General features: G+C 42.0%; 1 protein-coding gene across 5 annotated transcripts in view; it reads right to left on the minus strand.

The window, feature by feature from the left end:
• Positions 1–23,836, minus strand: part of ARVCF (ARVCF delta catenin family member) — a 293,995-nt gene that overhangs the window by 36,772 nt on the left and 233,387 nt on the right. For 4 of the 5 annotated variants that reach the window (XM_075168019.1, XM_075168018.1, XM_075168016.1 and 1 more), the window contains 3 exons: positions 16,529–16,646; positions 15,086–15,257; positions 8,283–8,354 (listed from right to left, as the gene is read on the minus strand). In XM_075168019.1, the coding sequence (XP_075024120.1) occupies positions 8,283–8,354; positions 15,086–15,257; positions 16,529–16,646 (362 nt within the window). Of the gene's footprint in view, positions 1–8,282; positions 8,355–12,783; positions 12,802–15,085; positions 15,258–16,528; positions 16,647–23,836 lie in introns of all 5 variants that reach the window. The other variant, XM_075168015.1, reaches the window with a different exon arrangement.

Consider the following 23,836-nt stretch of genomic DNA (forward strand, 5'->3'; position numbering starts at 1 on the left):
TGTTCCAATGCTTGATAACCCTTTCCGTGAAGAAATTTTCCCTAATATCCAACCTAACCCTCCCCTGGCGCAACTTGAGGCCATTTGCTCTCGTCCTATCAAATGAATAGTAACATAAAAACCAAGCAGACCATAAGAGAACCTTGGACACTCAGTGATGTTCAGTGATATAGCTTACCTCCCTCTACAAAGGTTTGCTGACTCCAACACAACAGAGCACTTTGGTTTTATTAAATCCACATTCTAGCGATATAATGCAATACAAAAGCATAACTGTGCCCTTTATGTGTTTGCCAAAGTCCTGTTGCAGCTGCATGCACCAGGATAAAAGCCCAAAAGATTTTGTCTAGTTGCTGGTGTTTAATGCATTCCATGACAATTTCTCACCACGGGTACCTGTGGGTAAAACACGCTACCTGGGGAAAATCTGCTGCTTTAACTGCTCAGCTAGTTCAATACCTGTTAAAAATAGGCAGAGGTTGTTTTGGTTTTTTAAACCATATGCCACTGAGTGATGTAGAAGGAAACAGAGGTCGTTCCATGGACAACATCCTTCAAAGACCAAGCTGTTCAAGGCTTACTACCTGCACAAAAGCAACAAGGAAGGAACAATCCTTAAGAATTGCGCTAATGATTTATTTTATGCAACATCTGTGCAGCAAGGTGATCTTATCACAAGACAAGACTGTGAATCACTAACTATTAGGATTGCTTTAGCAATGAAGTCCAGCAGCTCTGCGTGAGTATGACACAAACCTACCATAAAGAACTGACGGATCCTGGCAACAGGCAGCAAGAACTGAGAACAGCTAGTGACAGGGAACATCACGACAATGAAGCAGCGTTTATTCAACACGTTTCAAAGTAAGCTGTCCCTGAAAAGTGAGACAGACCCTTCTACTTGCTCCTTCTCCTGTCTTGTTGGCCTACATAAAACTTCTCAAGCCAGATCTGCAGAACATTTCTAATCATGCACAATCCTATAGCAAGTTTCCTTTTAGGTACCCTGGAGTATGTATGGGGACTAGGACTGAGACAGAAATCAAGGAAAAACACCTTCTCATCTCTGCAGATGAGTCACCACCACCCATCGCTGCTCACCTCATCTAGAGTTTACAGAGAACTTGTGTTGTCTGTAAACTCTGTTAAAAAAAACTCTGTAAAAAGAACAACACTCCTACTGGAACGATTTTCTGTTTTAAGGAAGTTTTATCAAGTTAACTATTGCTGATAGAATTTTGCACTCCATTTAAAATCCATGCTAAGTGAGTAACCGTTAAACCCTCTCCGTATCTGACTCACGCAAGAAATGCACACGTCATTAAAACACAGAAGGTGTCAAAGTGTGTCAATACAGGCTACAACTCTTAAAGGCTTAGGCTAGTCTACTTGAAATGAAAATAATCATTGTTCTATAATATACTTGGTATTAGTTCAAATTGCTTGATTTGTCATGTTAAGAACAACAAGAACCTATTTCAGACTCGTTCTTTTCATTGGAAGAAGATACGTTAGGGCAGAAACAAGACCAAAGACATAATAGTACTCCCAGACCTCCAATTCACATTCCAGCTGCGTCTCCCCGTATGATTTTTCAAACCCTTCAAGTTTCAGCCCTAAACTTACAATTTATGTTCTACATAATGAAATTTAACAGATCCATAAAGATCACAAATAAGAGTTTCCACCTGCAGAGCACAGCTCAGCAGGCCAGGAAGCAACCCAGTGCCATGTTTCAACCCAGCTTTGAACAAACGCATGGCTCAACACAAGAATTGAAGAAGATTATGACAATGAAAGCAGAGTATTCCAGAACAAGTAGCAGTCAGCTACGGAAAGTGTGTGTACGCAAGAAAGCTAAAATCCACAGGTGCCTCTTCCGAACTACTCGCAGATGTTAAGAAAAAGAATGAGAATTTACAGGTACCGGGCTGGAGGAAGTTTGGCAAGGGCAGGCTCCATATGGGAATTTCCCTATTCATGGTAATAAATTTTCTCTGACTCAAAGCTTTGGAAGACAGATGAGAAATCTTTCACTGCTTTGTAAGTTATGAAAAACACACGGGACCAAAATGAACATTCTACTTAGTAAAGTAAGAGAAATATGAGACACTTAATAATTCTGATAGGAATTGCACATGAAATACTTCGAAGATGTTAATACAAGAACATGTTACTTGCTCTCACAGAGGAGATCTTCCCAGTCCTTCAATCTCCACTAGCAGGCACAGGAGGGGTGTGGATGGTACCATTAATCAATCAGTTCCACTCACTTATTCACAATACGACAATCAAAATTAATGATTGAAGGGCGCTGGAAGGGGCAGGTGAGTGCTTGAGTCAACTTGTAAAGATTTAAAGAAAGCAAATTAAAACGGCAGTGAAATGAGAACAGCAGCTAATCGTAATTACAAACCTAGTCAGAGTAAAGCTTCAGTGAAGTTTCTCTCTCCCCCCACTACATGTTGCCTTTAGCTGAAGACAAATTGCTGGCATTTTTGTAATCTAAGTTAAAGTCATTACCCTGACAGTGCCAGGAAGTCTAATTTCCTGGAGCAGTAACACAAAGATTTATAAGTGAATTTAAACACTCACCTTCTGGAATAGAAAATCTATCATCAGCATCAGGCTACATGGAAAGCGAGTGAGGATTTCAGATAATGGAGACAGAAGAAATTCACCTATTGACACGTTCACCCAAAATCTCATTCCCTACCTACACAGGCTGCTGACCAGGTTAAGTGTACACACAAAGCTGAGCTTTCAAATAAATTCAGCTTTTCTATGAGGTCCCTGCTGCAACAAAATAGACTTGTTCAACTATAAGCAGCTTTAGCACTAGTTCAATATTTCTGCTCGACTCTCTCCTAAACTTATGGTCCCATTAAAATGGAAGTAAGCTTAAATAATCAAAATGGAGAAGATAAATTAATAACCACTTTAATAACGGATTTAAAGGAGGGAATGAGTTAGCTCATCCACCAGGCTGAAAGGTACCTGCACGTCTCCTTATGGCTGAAAACTTTCAACTCCCTAATGAGATAAACTGAAACCATAGCTGAACTTCAACACCCAAAGCACCTTAGAGCATCTACTTTTATGCCATTGGATGTATGTGCAAATAAACAAGAAGCCATGAGATTTGCTTAAACCAAATCAGCGTAGAGGTCTGGATTTAATTAGGAATAACCTGCTGATTCCATATAAAAAGCTGTTTTGCTCTTCTGGACTTACTCCTCCCATGTCCCAGGACTGATGAACAGGGGCGGACAATCCAACACCTTCACATCAGGAGGATTAAATGTTACAACCTTTATAACATCTTCGGAGCGCTGACACATATCAATGCTAATTCTTTTCAGAAAACCTTATCACACAGTCTGCCATCTGAGACACTGCCTTCCTCTGCACAGATATGATTAATCCTGATCTTCCCCCCCAATGCGTGAGCCTCCTGTCGCTATTCCTGCTCAGAAATAAGGACTCTGTGAACAAAGCAAAGGAATTTGTACTATGCTACGTGTTTAATGTGCACACAGGAGAAATCAGCATTTGCGCTGTGATAGTGCAGAAGAGAACACGCTGCAGAGGAGACAGCCAACACCACTATCAGTGACCTACTTTATATCGGGGAAGGGATTTCAGCAAGACTTTTTTTTTTCCTCCCCTCACAGAAGCAGGAATTTTTGAAAGTACTAAATTTAGCAAGGTCCCGAGGACAGCATTCTTAATTTCTTGTCAGTGCTGTCCCCTTCTCATATGGCTCTACGCAAGCTCTTATCGCTACCCAAGAAAAGTATCCTCTCTCTCTCCCACTGTCAGAAAAAAATTTTCTCCTTTCAACAAAGAGGAAACAAGAAGCTTCTCTTCCACAACCTTTCCTCCTGGGGACTGCACTACTCTGGACACTGCCAGAGCATATATATTTATTTTTTAATATCAGATGAGACAGCTTCTGAAAGCACTGCAAGTTCTCCCATCTGACGTTATCCAGTTTACCACAGATAAAACCCTGAACTGGAAGCTTTCCCCTGCCAGAATGCCTAGCACATAAAATTATTAAAGGCTTAGAAATGGTTTCAGGGCTGCTCAAATGCTGTGCTGCAGCAAAATCTGATTTCCATTAAAAAACCAAGAGCAATCAGAAGAAAAGGAGACTCTAGTTCATCATTTTGAAAAAAAGAATTGCCTTCATTCATTCATTCATTCCTCTCCAGAGCAAACAAATTCCAGGAAAAAAAAAATTACTAGCATTTAAACTAGGTAATAACTCACAAGACCCTTTGGACTGTTCAGGATATGAACGTGTTCCTAAGCTGCGAAACTACGAAAGTTTCTGGTTTTATGATGTTTGGCTACAGGATAGGCAGAGATTCCTGCAGTTAAAGTAATCTGGAGACCAAATGAAGTTTCCAGAACGATAGAAAATAGGTCTGAACTAATTCACTGCTTCGAGTTCGCGTTTTTTCGAGCGATCATAAGCATACTATCAATTAAGCTCAGTGATCATACTTAAGAACATTTTATAGGGAAATCATGATGTCAAGTTCATGAAACCTCATCTTTGGATCCACCAGATAAGCACTATGGATGTTGACTATAAGATTACAGGAAACTTAACAACACCGCATCCCAATATTTGTTAACTACCCACAACGTTAATTTGCTGCATTGCATGAACAAATCTTACTACTGCAGTTTCATTTGCCCACAAAGATTCCAGCTGAAAACTCACTTTAATATGGCTTTAATATTACATGAAAGAGATTAATCTATAATTGTTGATTTTTGAAATAGCACTTCATTGTGTCACTCAAACTGAGTGCTTTTGATCATTAAAACTTGCATGATTTTTCAATCTCGGTAACAAGATTCTGCTTCAGCTGAGAGCTGATCTCATCAGAGCCAATTATACTCCACGGTATAGATCTGACCGGAGCTTTTAAGGGTTTTAAAACTGCAATTTTATTTGTCTTATCTTACCGAACAATTCAAAGTCCTAGCAATCTTGTTAGAACCTTTAATATCCAGGAACTCTCATGTAAACTAGATGCTTAGCAGGAAACTTCCAGTAAAAAAGTGAACAAAAATGTATCACTGAATTTATTTTTTACTCTTAGCACACAAATGAATAGTTCGTCATGCCTTTTTCCATGCCAAAGGGCTTCTTTCAAAATGCTGTGGGATTAATCTCCTGACCTAATCTAGCATGAGATATGTAGTCAGATGTGGTGGGTTGACCTTGGCTGGACACCAGGTGCCCACCAAGCCACTCTATCACTCCCCTCAGCAGGACACGGGGGGAGAAAATAAGATGGAAAAAACCCTAGTGGGTCAAGATAAAGGCAGTTTAATAAAGCAAAAGCAAAGGCTGCACATGGAAGCAAAGGAAAACCAAAGATTTATTCTCTGCTTCCCATCAGCAGGTGATGTCCAGCCACTTCCCGGGAAGTAGGGCTTCAGTAGGCGTAACAGTTGCTCCAGAAGACAAACATCGTAATAACGAATGCCCATCCCCTCCTCCTTTCTCTTAGCTTTTATCGCTAAGCAGACATCATATGCTATGGAATATTCCTTTGGTCAGTTTGGGTCAGCCGTCCTGGCTATGTCCCCTCCCAAGATCTTGCCCAGACTACTGGGTGAGGTGGCAGAATGTTGGAGAGACAACTCTGCAGACACCAAGGTTGGTGAAGGAGGAGGAGGCAGCGCTCCAGGCGCCGGAGCAGAGATTCCCCTGCAGCCCATAGTGAAGACCATGGTGAGGCAGGCTGTCCCCCTGCAGCCCATGGAGGTTAACGGTGGAGCAGATATCCACCTGCAGCCCCTGAAGGACCCCACACCAGAGCAGGTGGATGCCCGAAGGAGGCTGGGACCCCGTGGGAAGCCCGCACTGGAGCGGGCTCCTGGCAGGACCCGTGGACCCGTGGAGAGAGGAGCCCAGGCTGGAGCAGGTTTGCTGGCAGGACTTGTGACCCTGCGGGGGACCCATGCCTGCTCCTGAAGGACTGCACCCCGTGGAAGGGACCCATGCTGGAGCAGTTCGTGAAGAACTGCAGCCCGTGGGAAGGACCCACGTTGGAGAAGTTCGTGGAGGGCTGTCTCCTATGGCAGGGATCCCACGCTGGAGCAGGGGAAGAGTGTGAGGAGTCCTCCCCCTGAGGAGGAAGCAGCGGCAAAGACAACGAGTGATGAACTGACCACAACCCCCATTCTCCATCCCCCTGCGCCACTGGTGGGGAGGAGGTAGAGAAAATCGGGAGTGAAGTTGAGCCTGGGAAGAAGGGCAGGGTGGGGGGAAGGTGTTTTAAGATTTGGTTTTATTTCTTACTATCCTACTCTGATTTGATTGGTAATAAGTTAAATTAATTTTCCCCAAGTGGAGTCTGTTTTGCCCGTGATGGTAATTGGTGAGTGATCTCCCTGTCCTTACATCGACCCACGAGCCTTTCGTTATATTTTCTCTCCCTTGTCCAGTTGAGGAGGGGGAGTGATAGAGCAGCTTTGGTGGGCATCTGGCATCCAGCCAGGGTCAACCCACCACATCAGACTAAAATCTATTCTGCTTAGATTAAATGAGGGTATCTCAAAATTATCAAACAAAACCTCTTCAAGAGTGTGTGACTCCTAGCAATTGAATATGGTAATGAGACAGATACGTCTCCCATCAGATGTGCCACAACACTTCTACCATTAGCAGAGCCACATGAAAGATTTTTATCTTATTTTAAAGAAAGTTATGCAAGATCCATTTCTTTGCAGAAATCCCTGATCTCCATCTTTTCCCTTTAGTGGCACCTACATTCCAATCACATTTGGAAAGGAATGCAAGTGCTGAAGCCCTTGCTATATTTTGAGTTCCTTTCTTTGTCTGCATCCTTAAGAAGTCTCCTTGCTCTGCAATGTAACCAACGCCCAGCCCTGAACTGATGGCATTAACGTGGAGGTTGGTTAGGAGAGGTTTCCAGCAGCTCTCTGAACAGGATGGCATTGCACCTTCTAAGAGGTGCATTAGTATCTTGTGCAATAATGCACCAAATGAAAATTAGTGTTTAGACGTTAGCCTAGAAACTGTACCTGTTGTAAAGGGTGTCTGTAAATAGATTACATCCATCTATATATTAGGATTAGTTTGCATATCGCCAATCAGAGCTTCACTGCGCACAAATTCAAGTGAGAGTGCGGCACTTTACATGTGTAATTACTATACCGTTACTGACTATCAGTACACCTCTACGGATGGTAGATACGGCCTCTGTTGCTGCCCTCAGTTTACAGTAAGGAAGCACAAATTAGTTGATTTGATCAAGGTCACTAAAGTAGCATAATTCAGGTATCTCAAGTCCAAGGGTCTCTCCTTTGAGTCACACTGTCTCTTTATACTCTCTGAAATTGTACAAGTGATGCAGGAAGAGTTTAAGATTTTCCTTCTGAAGAATACTCGATAGTTCTGGGTATTCACAGATCATTAAGGTGAGGGTGCTATGGGAGAGCTTTTCCTGCAAGGCTGGGTTGACAGGGTGGCACCGCAGCAGTTGCCATGACAATGGCTGAATCTTTGCAATGACATTGCACACACTTCAAATGAAAACCTGTGCAAGTCTCAAAACACCGTCCAATGCTGTAGAAGCCTGACGAGATCCCAAATCATCTCCTAATCTCCAATTAAAGAGAGCACCATGCATGCAGGAAGGGAACGCAGATTGTTTGTGAAAGATTTCACCTCTGCCAGAGCCGAAACACAAAAGCGCAATGCAGAAGAATTTTTCTGTGAACCTCCCGATTTTGGAAAACTACAACTACTACTCACTACAGACAGGGAGGAATACTGTATTCAGGGGAAGAATGACTGTCAGTAAAGACAAAAAATTGAACTCATCCCCTGCCCTCACTCTCCGATTCGTCGGAACACTGAAGAAATACAGAGATTCCAGGGAAGGGAAAAGGTTAGCGATAAGTACACTCAACTAACGCATTTCGTAACTCCTTACATTCACGTCTCGTGCAGGCAATTTGCAAATAGAGTTGTAAAGGAAGAGAACTCACCCCTCTATGGAGTTACAATCACCTAACACCAGATCAGATGGGTTTCTGCAAGATTCCACCCATTTAGCAGCTTTATATAAAAGCTGGTTATATCCAGTATTGAATATTAGATAACAAGCAGCACTGACACATCTATTATTTCTTTTATTTTCTATTATATGCTCATGCCTCAAGTTCCTTTAAGAGCCTCCAGCTCCCAGGCTACTTGTTATTTCCAAAAGCACAAACATTAGCATTACCTTTTGCTGCTTCAGTCCGCTTAGGCAAATCAAGTGTATCAAAATTCCTGTCCAAATCTCCATTCTTCTTTCCTGTGCAAAAAAATAAGACAACAGATGGAAAAGACTGTCAGCATATTGACAGGTAAGTTACTGTCATGTGCATCTACAAGATGAGAGAAGATATAGACTCAGAATATAAATCACAGACTATTACCCGTGTTTGTACATATCTTGCAATCCAGCTGCGTAGCTGTGGCTTTAGCACGAGCAACTTAGGGACAAAAATCCAAGCTACTTTCAGGTTGATCTGCAAACATGCTTAGCACTAGCATTTCAGTGGGTCCTAAGAGTGCTTAAAAATTTGGAAAATTGTGTCATCTCCCTTCTTGGCAAAGCGACGCCCCTCCCTCAGAAGCCCAGTTTCTTGTTATTTTCACAGAGGGATTTTGATCTGAAGCTTAGCTGAAGCAGAAACTGAGCAGCAGAGCAATATAAACCAGGCTTGCTTTGCAGCCTCTATTCTCATTGTGACTATCAGGCAGGAAGGCCTAGATTTAATACATTGTACAGACAGCAGCCAACAACTTAACCTTGAATTGCCCTTCAATCAATAAAGTGCCATTTTGACTATTTATCAGAAACTAATGGAAACAATACCATACTTTTGCTAAGGGACAGTTTCAAACCATTACATCAGCTTTAATTTATACAATCCTTCATAGAAAGCAGAACAAAACCTTAACTGTAGTTTTAGTTAGGTTGGGAATTCAAGGTTATGTAAACAGCTGGGGAGGGAAGGGTTAATCTCCATCCCCTCCTCTCCCCCCAAGGAGACCCACTGCCCTGGGTAAGCCTGCATGGATGCTGTGGGATAAGCAGGCACCTTGCCGTCAGAGAAGTACTGACAGCAGAGAGAGATTTTGAAGTGCAGGAATCTGCACGGCTTCCGAGGACAGCAGTGTACAATTTAGCTTTCCCAAATTATTTTGATGGGGAAAATCAAGTTATTTAGTCCCTCTCCCTCAAGAACAGGGGAGGCAGGTGCGATGGGATGAATTCGGAACAACACAATTTAAGCTGCCAGAAGAGGCTTCTGAACAGGGACTCTACCAAGCTGCTAACGGAGGTTTACAGGAAGGGCTGAAAGCTCCACCAGTCAGGATGCTTAAAAGCAAACAGGAAAATGGTCCTTGAAAATGTAATGTGGAGATTAGTCTGACTCTTGACTGGGAATAGGTCACGACATGGGAAAGGCCAATCCCTGCCCTGTTACAGCAGGGAGCCGGTACAGCTTTTGCACAGACAATTCAATGGGCCACTCTACATTTCCTCTTGACAAAACGATAAACATATGCAGTACTATATAGAGAAGAAATAGAGCTTTTAAATACCAATATGAATATTTAGAAATAACATCAAGAGGGGAAAAAAAAAAAAAACCTCAAGATAGTATTCCATCCCCTCCCTTTCTTTGGAAATATCACACATTTTTGTTTTGAAATGCCAACACAGAATACCAGCCAACTTTAACTACTGTGCAAAACAAAACATGCATCTAGAAATTCTGTTCATCTGAAGTACTTTGCTTAATTATAGAGTATGAAAAAGCCCATCTAAGCTACCATAAGGTAATGCAGCCAGGTACCATGCCACTCCTTTGTAAGGTATCCTTTCTAAAGGAAGGGACAGGAATTAGCAGCACTTCGCAGCCCTCCATCACGTTTTCGCTCTATAAAACCACCAAAAACTCATTGCTTAGGGAACCAAATACCAGAAAGGAAAAATGCTGTGCATCACCAAAGGACATTACATTTCATAACAGCAGCTGAACCCAGTTACTGGCTGTAAACCCTTGTTGAACCTGAGAACATTGACAGGAAAAAGCAGGGCAGAGGGAGGGAAAAAAAAAGCATTGAAGGAAGGAAGTCAGTGTTTAGGAAAGATTACAGACTTAAGGCAGCCCAATAAATGTGACTCCATCTTATCTACAAGTAGGACAAACTGTTTTTTCACATGACCCCAAATTTCATGTCTCTGGGATCAGCTAGTTTAAACCTCAGAACATTTACTCGGAGAGCCAGACCTTATTCAACACAACTACTCATTTCAGAAGTTCTCTCTGTAATTTAAAGGTTGGGGTTTGGTACTTCGATTAGCCCTGCAGAACTGAGATGGCATAGCAAGAGTTCCCTTCTTTTAGTGCACTGTTCAGTAAGCAGTATGTATTTGTGCACAACTTTTTAAGGAAGAGATTGTCCAGGAGAGCAGTGTTGGCTGCTACATCTTTTGAGCTAGGAACGCAGAAGCAGCTGCCTATTTACTAAACCATCTTTCATTAAGACAGCACACTCCACCTCTGCTCTGTGATCTTCAGTTGCTGTCTCGCAATTTCTGAGCCAGGCTGCAAATGCTGGCTGTCTTCTATGAAGCCTTTTGCTAGTTTGTGTCTCAGCCCTCTGAGAAACTAACCCACCTCGCAGGCAAACCCACGTCTGTTCAAACCAGAAGCTGCCAGCTGTTTACCAATGGAAGCAATTCAGAACATAGAGCTCTGACCAAGGGGATTTCAACTCTACAAATTACTAGCTTAATATAATTGAGCAAGGGCCGGGTTCAGAAATACCCAAAGCACCTACATTTTTCAAGGCTTTCCTACAGAGAGGAGGTGACCAAGCTGTAAGACGACTCCAAAAGAAATCCATCTAAAAGGCAAAGGTTTCAATCTGCGGCCCAGCTGGTATTTTTCCCATTTGATTTTCACAGGACCCACAAATATTGGTTTGGAGTTTCTAAAAAGGTGACCAAATTTAGCAAGTTCAAGAGCCTACCAACCACAGAGCTCCCAGCCATCCCCTGGCCTGACCGATACCATGAGGAAAGCAGCTTCACTGCCCGCTTCTGTAGCTCCGAACACCCCCTCTGTCACTCAAGCCTGTCAGTAATGCTCGTGCACAGGGACGCTGAAATGACCACACTAGCACTAGAAAAGAAGTTTAAGATCCTGTTTTTATACATTTCCATTTCTGCCCTCCTATGCATCTCCCGGCTCTCCAAGTTTTCCAGTCCGAGGTATGCCAGAGAAAAGACGATGCTGTTGTGTCAGAAGCATAGCTCCAAACTTTGCCAAAAGACAGACAGCTTTGAACATGCCTGCTGACAGGTCTGTTTTATGAGACCTGGCTGTAGGAATTGGCACAGCACTCCGGTTTGGGAAAACTGCCTGACGTGAGACTTGCTTGTGCAAGATGCAATTTACAGTCTCTGAAACAGTGGGATTAAAATTCTTTCCCTCTCCCCCCCCAGTACTTTTCATTATGTAAGAAACAACCAAAACACGACCTTCGGCATTTTCAATCTGTCAGAAACTCAGTACAGACTTTGAAGTGTGACCCAGTGTTATTAACCACTAATGTTGTTGTTGATCTTCCTCAAATGTCGTTTTGCTTTACCGGATAATCAAAACAGCTATTCAGCTAGACCATTTTTGCTGAAGAATTAATTCCCAAACGCTTTCTTTCTGGTTAAAAAAAAGGTTGAAGGGAAAGAGATTCTTCATAACAACCCCCCCACACACCCCCCAACAGTCAATACTGTGCTTGTTAATACACCCACTGAACCGGACTGCAGCGGAGCGACAGAAAGCAAGGGCTGAGCTCTGTCTGGCCAGCGTGCCCATCCTCCACAGGCCCACCAGTCGGGGTCTGAAAGCAGCGTCTCGCAGAATGCTACTGAGCACCATTTGTTGGGTTGAGCAATTAGGGGTTCCCCCCGCCTCCCCCCCAACATTTCTCTTTTGGCTCAACCCTCCAGAACGCATTGATCTGAAGCAAGCGTCACAAACTGAAGATGGCCCTGCCTTTACCCCCGAATCAGACTCAGTAACAGAGTGGAAGTCTCCAGGGCACTCACAGCCTAACAACTTCCCAGGCAAACTTCAGCCTCAGCCTCGTGTATTCCAATTGCAATTTTACTTACTGTGCTGGGATGAGAAACTAAAGGGCATATCCCCCGAGGCACTTACTGGGGGTAACTTCATCTAGCTAGTCCGAGTGCCAGTAATAAAGATGCAGCAGCCCAGGCACGCGTGCCCAAGCAGACAAAATACCAAGGAACCCTGAGAATACACATCCAAGCTGCTAAGTCTTCCTGGCTACTGCCACCCAGACCAGCTAGCAAAGCCGTGCTTTGGTGTGACAGGGTCGGTGGGGCAACTGGCACACTTAGGTGTTCCCTCCCTCGTGGGGTTATCAGGCCAGTTGCAAATCAATTCCCTTACTGCACTTACACCAGGAATGAATAAAACCTTGTATTTTCTATTCTCGGTGTGGGAAGACCAAACTGCAAACGCTCACTCAATTAGAGGATTTCCATGCCTACTGAAATGAACAGGAGGATGCGCTGGGGGAGCAGAGGAGAAGGTGAATGAACAAGACCTTGATCTCAGCTCTTAGCCTTGCATGTAAAAGCTGAACAAAGCATATTATGGTGATGATGAAAAGAAAGTATTGCAAAGACTCACCTTGATTGAACCACTCCTCTAATTACCAGAAAAGCAGCAAAAGAAAAACAAAAATTTACAGGAAGGAAGAAAATACAAAGGAACAGTCACAAAAAGGCAGAATTTCACAGAATAGGTTCAAAACCTGAGTATTACAAGAATACTACAGAACTTTCATCAATTAAAAAAACAAACCAAAACAAGATATTCCACTTTCTCCCTTTTGTTCCTGCTGAAAAAACCCAATCTTTCTCTGCACAGTTTTTTTTTCCTTCCTCTTTTCATTAAATAAAAAGGTGCTCACAGAACTGAGGGGACAGAAGGATGACTAGCCCTTTGCAGAGGTGTTTGAAACGCTATGATCAATGACCATGAAATAAAATAAAATAAACATGGAAACACTGCAAGATTAAGTGAACAAGAGGGGGAGAGAATTGATCTATTTTTAAGTCCTAAACTGAGAAAATTACAGCAGGTTCAGACAAGGTATTGGCATAAATTTAATAGCGAGAAAAGGAAGCGTCTCTTTACGATTTTAAAAGCACATTTATTGATGGATTTTAATTTTTATTTTTTAAACACAACATTTGCCTGTCCCCCTCTATCCTTCTGATCTACATACTACCAGCTGCGAGCTCAGCATTATTACCAGTTGATTTCCCTCTAGAGAACAGCACACTTTAAAAAGAGCACTGCAAAAAGGGGGAAAAATATGTTAAAATATACTTTGGAAATTGTCATTTCCTGCTGAACACACAGAGCGAAACCCAAGCTGTCACTGAGCGCCTGCATTGCTCACTGAAATCCACGGGTTTATCCTCAGTGTCAGATGATTTTGAGACCAATTTGTCCAAACAGACATGATCAGATGCTTTGGCTGATAAACAGAAACTATCGGGGCGTGCAGACACAGTCGGGTACGTACAGGTCAGCCCCAGAGGAAACAGGCAGACACTTGACAAAGGACAGCCACCTGAGAGCGCTCTCTTTTCACTGTCACCGAGAGGAGGATGACAGTTCTCAATCAGCACGCTCCCCTCCTCCCACAGCACACATAGCTTTTATGTCTAAAATTGTTTTCACTGACTGTGCTGCTCTCAGGCAGCAAAACAACAGGGACTGTAAGTGGCAGGGAACAGGCTCGAGTCAGCACGTGTTCAGGGTTTCCAAAGGATATCGCACTGAAGTTTTAGCCATTCACTGTGAGAACAGGCTGGCCAGCCAGGTAAAATTCTTTCTTCAGTTTTTCCCCCCAGTCATTAAAAGATTCCCATCATTTTTTTTTTTTTTCCCCCCCTTAACACAGTTTAAATCTAGTTGATGACAGACTAGTCTGCAAAAGCAAGTTCACACTGTGATGACCTCCCTAACACATATGGAAACACATAACATTTTAATAACATGTACAGGTCAGATCAAAGGAAGAGTAACGGGCAGCACACAATCTGTCAAGTTCAAACAATTCCATATTGGCTCTTCAGGACTAAAACTCTCCTTAGACCTGGCTATAAATAGTAAGCCAGGATGTGAGTACACATGAATGAGGAGAATGGAGCCTAGACAGAAAATGGAGTTAATTATCTCTGAATTCAGTCTAGAATTGTAATTTCTCTAAAACAACAAAGAAAAAGGATATAATTTGAGTGTCTCTTTCTAAAGGAAAGATGGAAGGGGGTTACTGAGACTATTAATCCTCTCTTGTAATGAAACTCATTTGCAACACTCATGCCCCAGAGGAGAGAACAGGTCTAAAAGTGACTGACAATTAAAAGCTACAAAATCACGTTCGCAATTTAAATTACTGAAAGAGTGACAGAACTGGGAGGTTGTATGTTTTGGTTGTGAGTGGGAGGGTAGGCTTTTCGTTTGTTTTCAAATGCGAGAGACTGGAGGCACGGAAGACGTACAGACAGGACTACCATGCGCGGGGATGAGGGCATGCTGGCCTGGCTCCCAGAGGCCGTGACACATGCTATGCAGCCAAGCAAGTGGACTAAGCATAGATTTGACAGATGCGAGAACACAGCAACGCAGAGGAGAGGCAGAGCACATCCACCTTTGTCCAACAGCAGTGTCATCTGTCAGCATGCACCACTCCTATTTAAAGCCAAACAAAACTAGAGCAATCGTGGAAAAAAAGGTCTATTAATATCTATCAGCAATGCAACAAGGGAAGGAACACATGCCACGACACTACAAACGCGTACCTCCACAAACTGCATCATTCTAAACTAGCATGGTGAACGTGCTTGCAAGAGCAGGCCTACACAGCAAAATTTACCCCCAAATCCATTTCCAGTTCTGAGCTCTCTGCAACACATACCTTTAGCTTTTTTTCCACCAAAACAACCAGCATCGTCTTTCTTCTTCTTCTGAGAGCCTCCCATGCTTGCAGTCTGACTGGCATCTAGTTCTTGGTACTTATCAGCTCCAGGGACCTCTTTGTGGACGTGATAGGAAAGGTTCCGCATGATGCACACACAGTTCTCCACAGACTGTTACAGAGAAATTTATGTTATAATAAGTAGTGCACCCTCTTATTTGCAAACGATTATATTATACAATGGAGGATTTGGGGGAATTTAAAAAAAGCCCACCTGCTCAGGAAAAGAATGTAGTTTTCAAGGAAGATTTAGTCAAGACCCCTTAAATTAAGGTTCGTTCTTGTTCTAAAACCAATTTTATTCTTCCGAAAGTGAGGCGCTTCATAAATAGTACCCATTCAAAATGAAAACCCTCTAATCAAAAATACCACCTGATCTTACATAAAGAATACAATTCACTGAAAGATCAAACACACAGTGGAAAATGATCATATAAGGATCTTATTTTAATACAAGCCTCTCATTCTTCCAATCTTTACAATCCCCAAGGGGCCCATTTCATTAAATTTTCTCTGGGTCAAAACTGAGGCCTTGTGAGGATTTCAATGAGAACACACGTTGTCCCGTAGTAATAGCTAACCCACAGCACACCAGGTTCTGACTGGAGCAATGCTCTGTAGATTGCAGTGGAAAGCACCAGGTGGTTACAGAATCCACTTCCAAAATTATCTGATTAAGTGACAGGGCTTTATAATTCCCTTGTACAGTCCATCCCATGGTGGGACTCAAAAAGAATAAAATAACAATGCTTTCCAAGCCTTATTGGTGTTATAAAGAAATAATATGCTCTTTTTTAAGCAGGTTAAACTGATGATATTCCTTATGCATATAAATATGCTTTTAAGCACCACAGGATGACATGATGATAAAAACAGATTAATCAAAATCTGCATCTAAAAAAAAAAAGCCACAATGAAAGTGCTGCAGGTCTGAAGACATATCTTAACGTCTAAGCACTACAGTCGTTAGAGATGGTGCTGAATAGTCCTTAAATTGGGAACTGACTCCTTTGCTGGTATTGTGCAAAGCACAAAATGCGACTCAATTCTGATTTGGAGACTGCACTTACAAATGCCAATTAAGTAATGCAGAACAATCGCAATAGTGTCACTGACAATAACGAAGGACTACTCTCCCGACCTATCACAACCACTCGCCTTTGCTCACCTCATCAGCCACGCAAGGTAACACAGCAGCATCACGCTGATACCCCACCAGTAGTACCATGGATATCATGACAGAGATGAGAGGAAGATAATTACTATATTTTCTGAGGCAAGTATAATCCCCTTCTGATACTAGCAAACAGAAGTCAAATCCCAGTGCAACACTTCAGACTAAATTAATGGAAACATCCATTAAGTTTTAACACTCAAGTTCACCTTATTGTCTGTATCCTTCTTGCCAACTGCAGACTGTAGAGCATGAAGGAGGGCATCCACCAAGCCATCACACTCTCTTAGTCTTCTGCGTGCTTCTGCTCCATCTGAACTTACATTCCTAACAGGAGAGATTTAAAAGAAAATTTAGGCCTCTAACCTTCACCATAAAGTTGAAGGTGTGTCGATTTATACTATGATTATTAAGAACTCATTACCTCGGATGAACAATTTGGAGGCAAAGTAGTCTGACAAACCTGTTAAATCTCAGTAAAATATGGGCAATGCGCACCTGCAACTCTCTGAATCTGAACGAAAAGGGGAGCACAGTCCCAGAGGTGCCTACAACCACATTTACCTGAGCTGCTGGCGAGTCCAGTGATATACCTTAAACTGTACAGCAGTTTTCAGAGCAAACAATACACAAACTAAAAATTTAATTTCAAAGCCAGAACTTTTAATCTGAAAAATATTTTCACCACCTTAAGGAAAAACATGCAAAATCACAAGACTGCTCAGCAGTATTCATGGCCACAGAAATTGAAAAATGAAAAAGATTAAAAACAGGTGTACAATAAGCTATATTTTATTTAATCAATCTGTACCTATAATTGTTCTTCACTTTCTTTGGCCCCCATCTGCTCCAGAGAAGTCAGACGGGAGTCACCATGTACAACTGCTGTCTCCTTGACTGCTCAAAGGTTCTCCAAAGCTGTTCTGTATCCCCAGCTTTCTGACTGCAAGTTACTGCCACCCAGTTTAAATCCCACGTTTTGACATTTAAAGCCCACCTTTCACACTGTGTACAGCAGATTCAGCACAAAGCCTGGATCTGTCACATTTAGAAAGTAAAAGACAACAGTCAGTATGTTTATATGGCTTTAAACTTCTCAACACGTTGCACAAGAGAACGGCACAGGTAGAAGATGCGAGACAGAGCAGTGAAAGGCTACTCGGAGTTGTTAAAGTCGCACATATCAGTGACTGCAGAAATTTTTAGAGGGGAGCTATGAACTTAGCCTCACTTGTCAGCGAGCGTGCACACTGAAGCCCCAGCCTTGCATAAGCACCAACCTACCATTACCCAATAAATAAATAAAATCCAAGTCAATTTTCCAAATGCTGCCTTTTTTTTTCCTTCTTTTTTTTTTTTAATTTTTATTTTTCTTTTTTGGGGGGGAAAGAAGTGACAAAATGATTCTTAATTGTGCTTGCTGGCAAAACCTACATGGAAAGTTTTCTCAAAGCTGAAATGCACTAATTTTGACAACACCACAGCCAACCTTTCAGCTTTCAGGGTCTTTGAATTCCACAAAACCATGTAAGGTTAGCTCTCAAAAGCTCAGGACACAACCATTACCTTCTGCTGTCAGAATCGTGCAGCCAATTTTTCTTTTTAACTAACTCGAGGAATTGCCAATCTCCAAGTAATTAACAAATCAATCATGGTCCCTTCCCATGTCCCCCCATCACCTAGGCAGGCTGGTATGTTAATTGGATGACGAGGAAAAAAACCACATTTTCTCAGAGACCTCTCAAAATTTGAAGACACTTAATTGTGAGCTGGTTGCTGTAACAGCACATTAACTTTCAATTAAGAACACAAATGAAATGCACAGATAAATGAATCCTTTCCCCAAATCCTAACACACAGCCTCACCTCTAGCAATGGTTGATACCAGGCAGGTAAAGTGGATATTAAAATACGATTCCACAGGATATATGGAAGAGAGAATTCTACATGCTGTTTTTCCATCTCCAGTTGTACTAATCCTTTCGTATCAAAAGCCCAAATGTGAATTTTAATGTAAAGTCTTTATGAAACTGAAATTAGAATTCAAATGCTCTGTGATACCTTTCAGGAGTTATAACAATAAACGATAGCAGCTCCACCTCCAAGCACATCTATTAAAGTGAACATTACTTACTAAGCTTGAGGGTGACAGAAATGCACTAAAAATGGTCTTATCTGGAGCTTTCTTATTCCCTCATTACGTCTTAGAAATAGAGAGCTAAAATACATAAAGAACACTTGCAGATGTCCAAAAAAAAAAAAAAATCAAATTTAAAAAAAAAAAATCCTTCACACCTTTCTTGCCCATTTGTAAGAGATTTTTCTACGGTCCATTTGTGCTAACACACTTGTAGCACGTTCGTTTTACTGCTTTGGTTATCAACAGCATCACAGTATTTTGTATTCTGCTTTCTTATTTCTTGATACGTATGAGAATTAAGGTAGACATTGATAAGGTTATAATTGAAAAAGATACTATAAAAGCGCATCAGTAAGAGTGTGGCTTGCTGGTATCACTGGCTGTATCTTCAACTATAGAAAAATTTACTGAAAATTAATGCCTCAAGAAAAAATTCCCACATATATCACACATAAATAAGCATGAAAACTCTGCAGGATCAAATTAATAGCTAATTAATGCTACGAATAAGTTATCCAGACATCAAACTTTGCAGTTTTAATGTTGTAACTAACACATCAGAAAATGTATCCTTATGAGTAACTCATGCAGAAACATCTCCTCTATAAATACCCAACGCTCTTGAGATTCTGCTAGTCCTCCCTCCTTGGGTAACGAGATTCCTGCAGCCCATGGGATTTATCTAACATGGAACAACAAACCCCATTTCCTTGTTTGTAACTCTAACCCAGACCTACTGGAGAGCTCAGCTCACATTCTTCTCTACAGAAGTCTAGGCAACACAGATCTCAAAGACGAAGCCTAGGGAGATCAACACGTGCTTCACAGTCTGCTCTTTCTGCTGCTCCAACACTGCAAAACGCAGCAAAGATCTCCCAGTTCCCAGGGAATATTTGCATTTCAGATACATGCACAAGTACGGCAAACGTCCCCAAGCGCTAAGCAAAGGCGGGCACGGTGAAAATGAAGACAGTATGCTTTGAGTAAGTTCTTATCCAGCAGTCCCAGGAGAAGTGTTCCCAAGATTGGTTTCCACGATCCAGAGCAATCTTCAAAAGCTCCTGCAACCCAGGAAGGTGCCAGGTTGCATTTCTGCCTGGGGGTGTTAAGACTCTAAACTATCTACCTCCTTGAAAAACATCACCTGGTAGTTATCAGTCAAATTCACATCCCGGGTCTTCAGGAGGAACTGCAGTGTGGAGACAAAGTGATTACATGGACAAGAGAGCTAGTGCTAGCATGGGTCATTAAAAAGGACAGAAACGGCAACGGAATAGCCAACTTGATACCGCACTCCGCTGACCGGAGTCAGGAAAACTCTCTTCCAATTTCACATCTGCACTGGAATTGCTCTTGATGCATCTTACAGATCTATTACACGTTATGGAATGAAAGACGTAACTAAATGACGTTCAAAAAGAAACTTTCAAAGCAAATTTTCTAAACAATCTTCTTCAAGATGATGAAAATCAACAAACAGGCGACAGATTCCAGCAGAGGTTAACAGAGGATTTGCAGTCGCCTTACACAGGGCGGCACTCCACAGAGCGGAATGCAAAGCCTCGCCCAGGGCAGAAACTTCCTGAAACTCACGCAACAGAGAGATATGCAACATATGGCACCCAGACTTGGATAAAGTAGAGTGTTTTCTTTTTCACTGAACTTTTCCACACATTAGACAAGCATCGTTTTATATCAGAAGAAAATTACTTCTTCAGCCGATGGAGTGTTTGATACAAGACACCAAATAGACAAGGAAGGCAAAACCCTGCTGAGGTGTTGTTAACTCTGCTACTCAGGAGCTAGGTGCCATGCAACAACTGGAACGGCCCGAAGATTTTTGGAATTAAATACATTACCTCAGTGACTTGCTTGCTGGGGCAGTTTAATATCAAGAACCTCTATAGATGAAGTCAAAGATACTTTTTAAGTTTGAACAACTTGAAACAGGAACTCTGCAGGGCTTTTGAGGCACTGACGAAGGGCAAAATCCTGTTATAAATGAAAATAAAGTTGACTGCCTGTTCAAATCGGTGGGAATGGGGAGGAGGAACTACCCGACCTACTTTTACACAAAACAGTGACGAATTATACTTGTCATTCATCTCTGGTGTTCTGTACCGTCTGCTTCCCTTGCCTTGTCTCTTCACCCCCAGAGAGGCCTCTGCTGCTTTCCCTGACCTTCCCTGCTTTTCAATACTTTTCCAAGAGTCCATTAAATGAAAAATGTATTTAAAAAACAACAATAGTATCTTTCTTACATCACACTGCTAAGGGTAATAGAAAGCTTCACAGTATGCTTACCGTAAATATATACAACACACTCAAAAGAGCAATTCTAGGAGCAAGACGTGGAATTACTGTCCGTGTTACTCAAAGTACATAGGAAGGAAACCAACTGTATGATCGATTTTATGTAAAACAGTAAAACACAAATCTCATTCCAGAGATTTTAAATCCCCAGCCTTTAGCTGGAAAAAGCGACCTGGATTCTTCCTCAAATTCTTGGAGTCCAGACTGTAGACAGGACTAGTGAAAGAGGATTTGTAAGGATGTTCAAATATATGCTTTCCCTGGGAAAACAAAACAGAGGAGCACTAAGTAAATGTTAAAGAAAAGTAAATACCTACCAGCATAGAAACACATCAGGCTAGGAATCCAGTCTGCTGGTATTAAAGACTTCAGAAAATGGCGGGGAATGTGCTGAGAAATCTGTTCACGCTTTAGATAAGGTTATCATTATCACCAAATAGTCGTCTTAATAATATGCAAGTTTGAATGTAACATTTACATCTGCAGAACAGAGTTGGTATTCATCACCTCTAGGATAGGTGAGCTGTTACTACTATCTGTGCCACACACCAAAATTATCCTCACGAGAAAAGATTTAAAAGTAATTAAATGCATGGCACTTAATTTGCACTATTTAAATGCAAATCATGTAGCGATGCCCCCACTGTGCTCTCCCTAACAATCTGAAAGATAGAGTGGAGATGTGGAGAGCTTTTGGGGTCGTGGTTTTTTTTTAATGATAAAGAAAAACTTGAAAATGCAAGCACAAAGAGACACATTTTTTCTCTGAACATTAAAACTAGTATTTCCAAGACTATTGCTGTGTCTGCCACCTGGCTGGAAAGGGCCATCAGTTGTTATCCCACAGTGCTGCAGATGAAGCCGAAAGCCAGAGGTTAGAGTATTACTGAACACTTACCATCCCGCTTCAGTTCAGCGGGTGTAAAAAGCACTTTGTTTAGAGACCCAGCTGGGGACGAAGACAACAGGTTGGGGACTTTGTTTTTTATATAAATAGAAAGCTGAACTGGAAATGTTTAAGATATCCTCCTAGTAACGTTTCCACCTTTCTCTGGAAGAAGCATGGACAAGACCTGAAGCTGAGACAGCGATGAGCTCTTTTCAACAGCCAATTTGTGCACACTGCAGGGTCTCAGATTGCCCAAATGAATCCTACTTTTTACTATTGTAAACAACCTTTACTATTGTAAACAACCTTCTAATAGCTATTTTTGTATTGCCAGGCTAAAAAGTAACATTGGCTCCTGCATAGTCTGTCTCAGCACTGTTGAAAAAGATAAGGATACCTGTGACCATTACAAGCCAGAGAGCTACAAACAACCCGAGTTTCCTGGTGGGAGCGAGCGGCACTTCACAAGCGGGCTGAGTTACGGCAATGCTGCGGCGGGGCTGACAGGCAGTGCGTACACCTCGCTGGACCCTGACTAACACCATCACTGCGGCTTCGCCGTCCAGACACTGAGTTTTTTATACTTTAGCTGATAAAAAACCACAAGGTTCTCGCAAGTCTAATTTAAATATATTGTTCTATCCACCTACTCTGACAGTCAGAACCCTTGGTATAAAAACACCCTTCCACACCCACACTTTGCTTCACTATTAAGAAATTTTTATTTGGATGTCAGCCAAAGGAGACTGATAAATAATAGTTGTAGCAAATATACTCGATTTCCGAGCATACTTCTAGGTACTGAATGTCCCAAAGGAGGAATATACTCCTTTATTATATACACTTATACATATAATACTCCTGTATTATATACATTTTAAAATCATTCCATCATTTCATGCAGAAATGGAATGAATTCCATACTTCAGTTCACATGAAATACCAGAAAGTTTAATTGGTATTAAGTTCATTGTTCTGAAAACAAGAGAGAAAGAAGGAAGCTGCCTGTGACACAAAGATAGCCTGATCCAGGCAGCACTGGTCAGAGCCCTGCACAACACAATGGAGTTTGGCAGCACATCGCTGACTTGGAAATCAAGCAGAGAATATGGTGAGGAAATTAGGAAGAAGCCAAAGTCCAAATGAAATGAACAGAAAGACAGGGGAGCTCTTCTCATGGCAACGTTAGGTAGGGAGCAGCTGTTCAACCGAGAAAAGGTGTATCAGATCTGGGCAGGAGATCCCACTGGAGATTTCTGCTCCACTTAAGTATCCACTTACCAGCTAGACCCAAGAGAGAAGCAGCTGGGCAGCCCCGGTTGCCTTGCATGTAAAACCCTTCCAGCTATTTGAACAAAGGGATTGGTTTTGTTTAGTTGGTCAAATGCTCAAAAGAGGACATACCAAAAGCCACCCCTGAAAAAGGACTTCCCAAGCTTAGCCTGTGCTCCAGCCACACTGGCATACGGCAAGAGATGGACAGAGCACACTGTCACGTCTCATTCGTGTCAGCGCTGTCTGTAAGAGCTCCCCGCAATAAGCAGGGGCTCAACAGCCAGCAGTACAGTTTAACAAGGCACAGATGCCAAGTCTATTCTTTCTCATCTGTGGCTTTCTACATCCAAAACATCATGTAATGCCTTTTCAGTAAAAAGCTGTCTGGTTACCTCCTGCTTGACCTACTTGGAGGGCCTTAGCTTGCTCTCCTGTAATGCAAAACGATGCAGAAATGCACTACACAAGAATTCCACGATGCCCAGCAGCTACTTAGCTTCCAAATTATTCCAGTCTCTGCTTGGAGGAAAAGCTAAGGGGCTCTGCTTGCTTTATCACACATGCTTACTGCAATATGAAAAAAATCTCAAAAAAAACCAAAAATGAGGCAGTATTTATCTAATAAAGGATCATGGCTCAGATGCCTTCTGAAGCAAACTATGTCCATTACGGTGACTGCTGAGCTTTGTTTCAGTCTTGCTCTTCATCCCACCACAATGACAGACGTTTTTGTAGATTCCCTTCACTGACAGCCAAGGGAGAAAGGACCTAGATTCATTCCTAAGTAATAGCAGACAGCAATAAGCAAGTGCACAACTTTAAATTTATACTTCAGATTTGATTGTAAAGCATTAAGGTTGCATGTAACTAGGTTATGTCTCTGCTGCTAAAATCTATGCA

Source organism: Calonectris borealis, chromosome 18 (genome assembly GCF_964195595.1).
Source record: "Calonectris borealis chromosome 18, bCalBor7.hap1.2, whole genome shotgun sequence".
NCBI classification, from domain to species: Eukaryota; Metazoa; Chordata; class Aves; order Procellariiformes; family Procellariidae; genus Calonectris; species Calonectris borealis.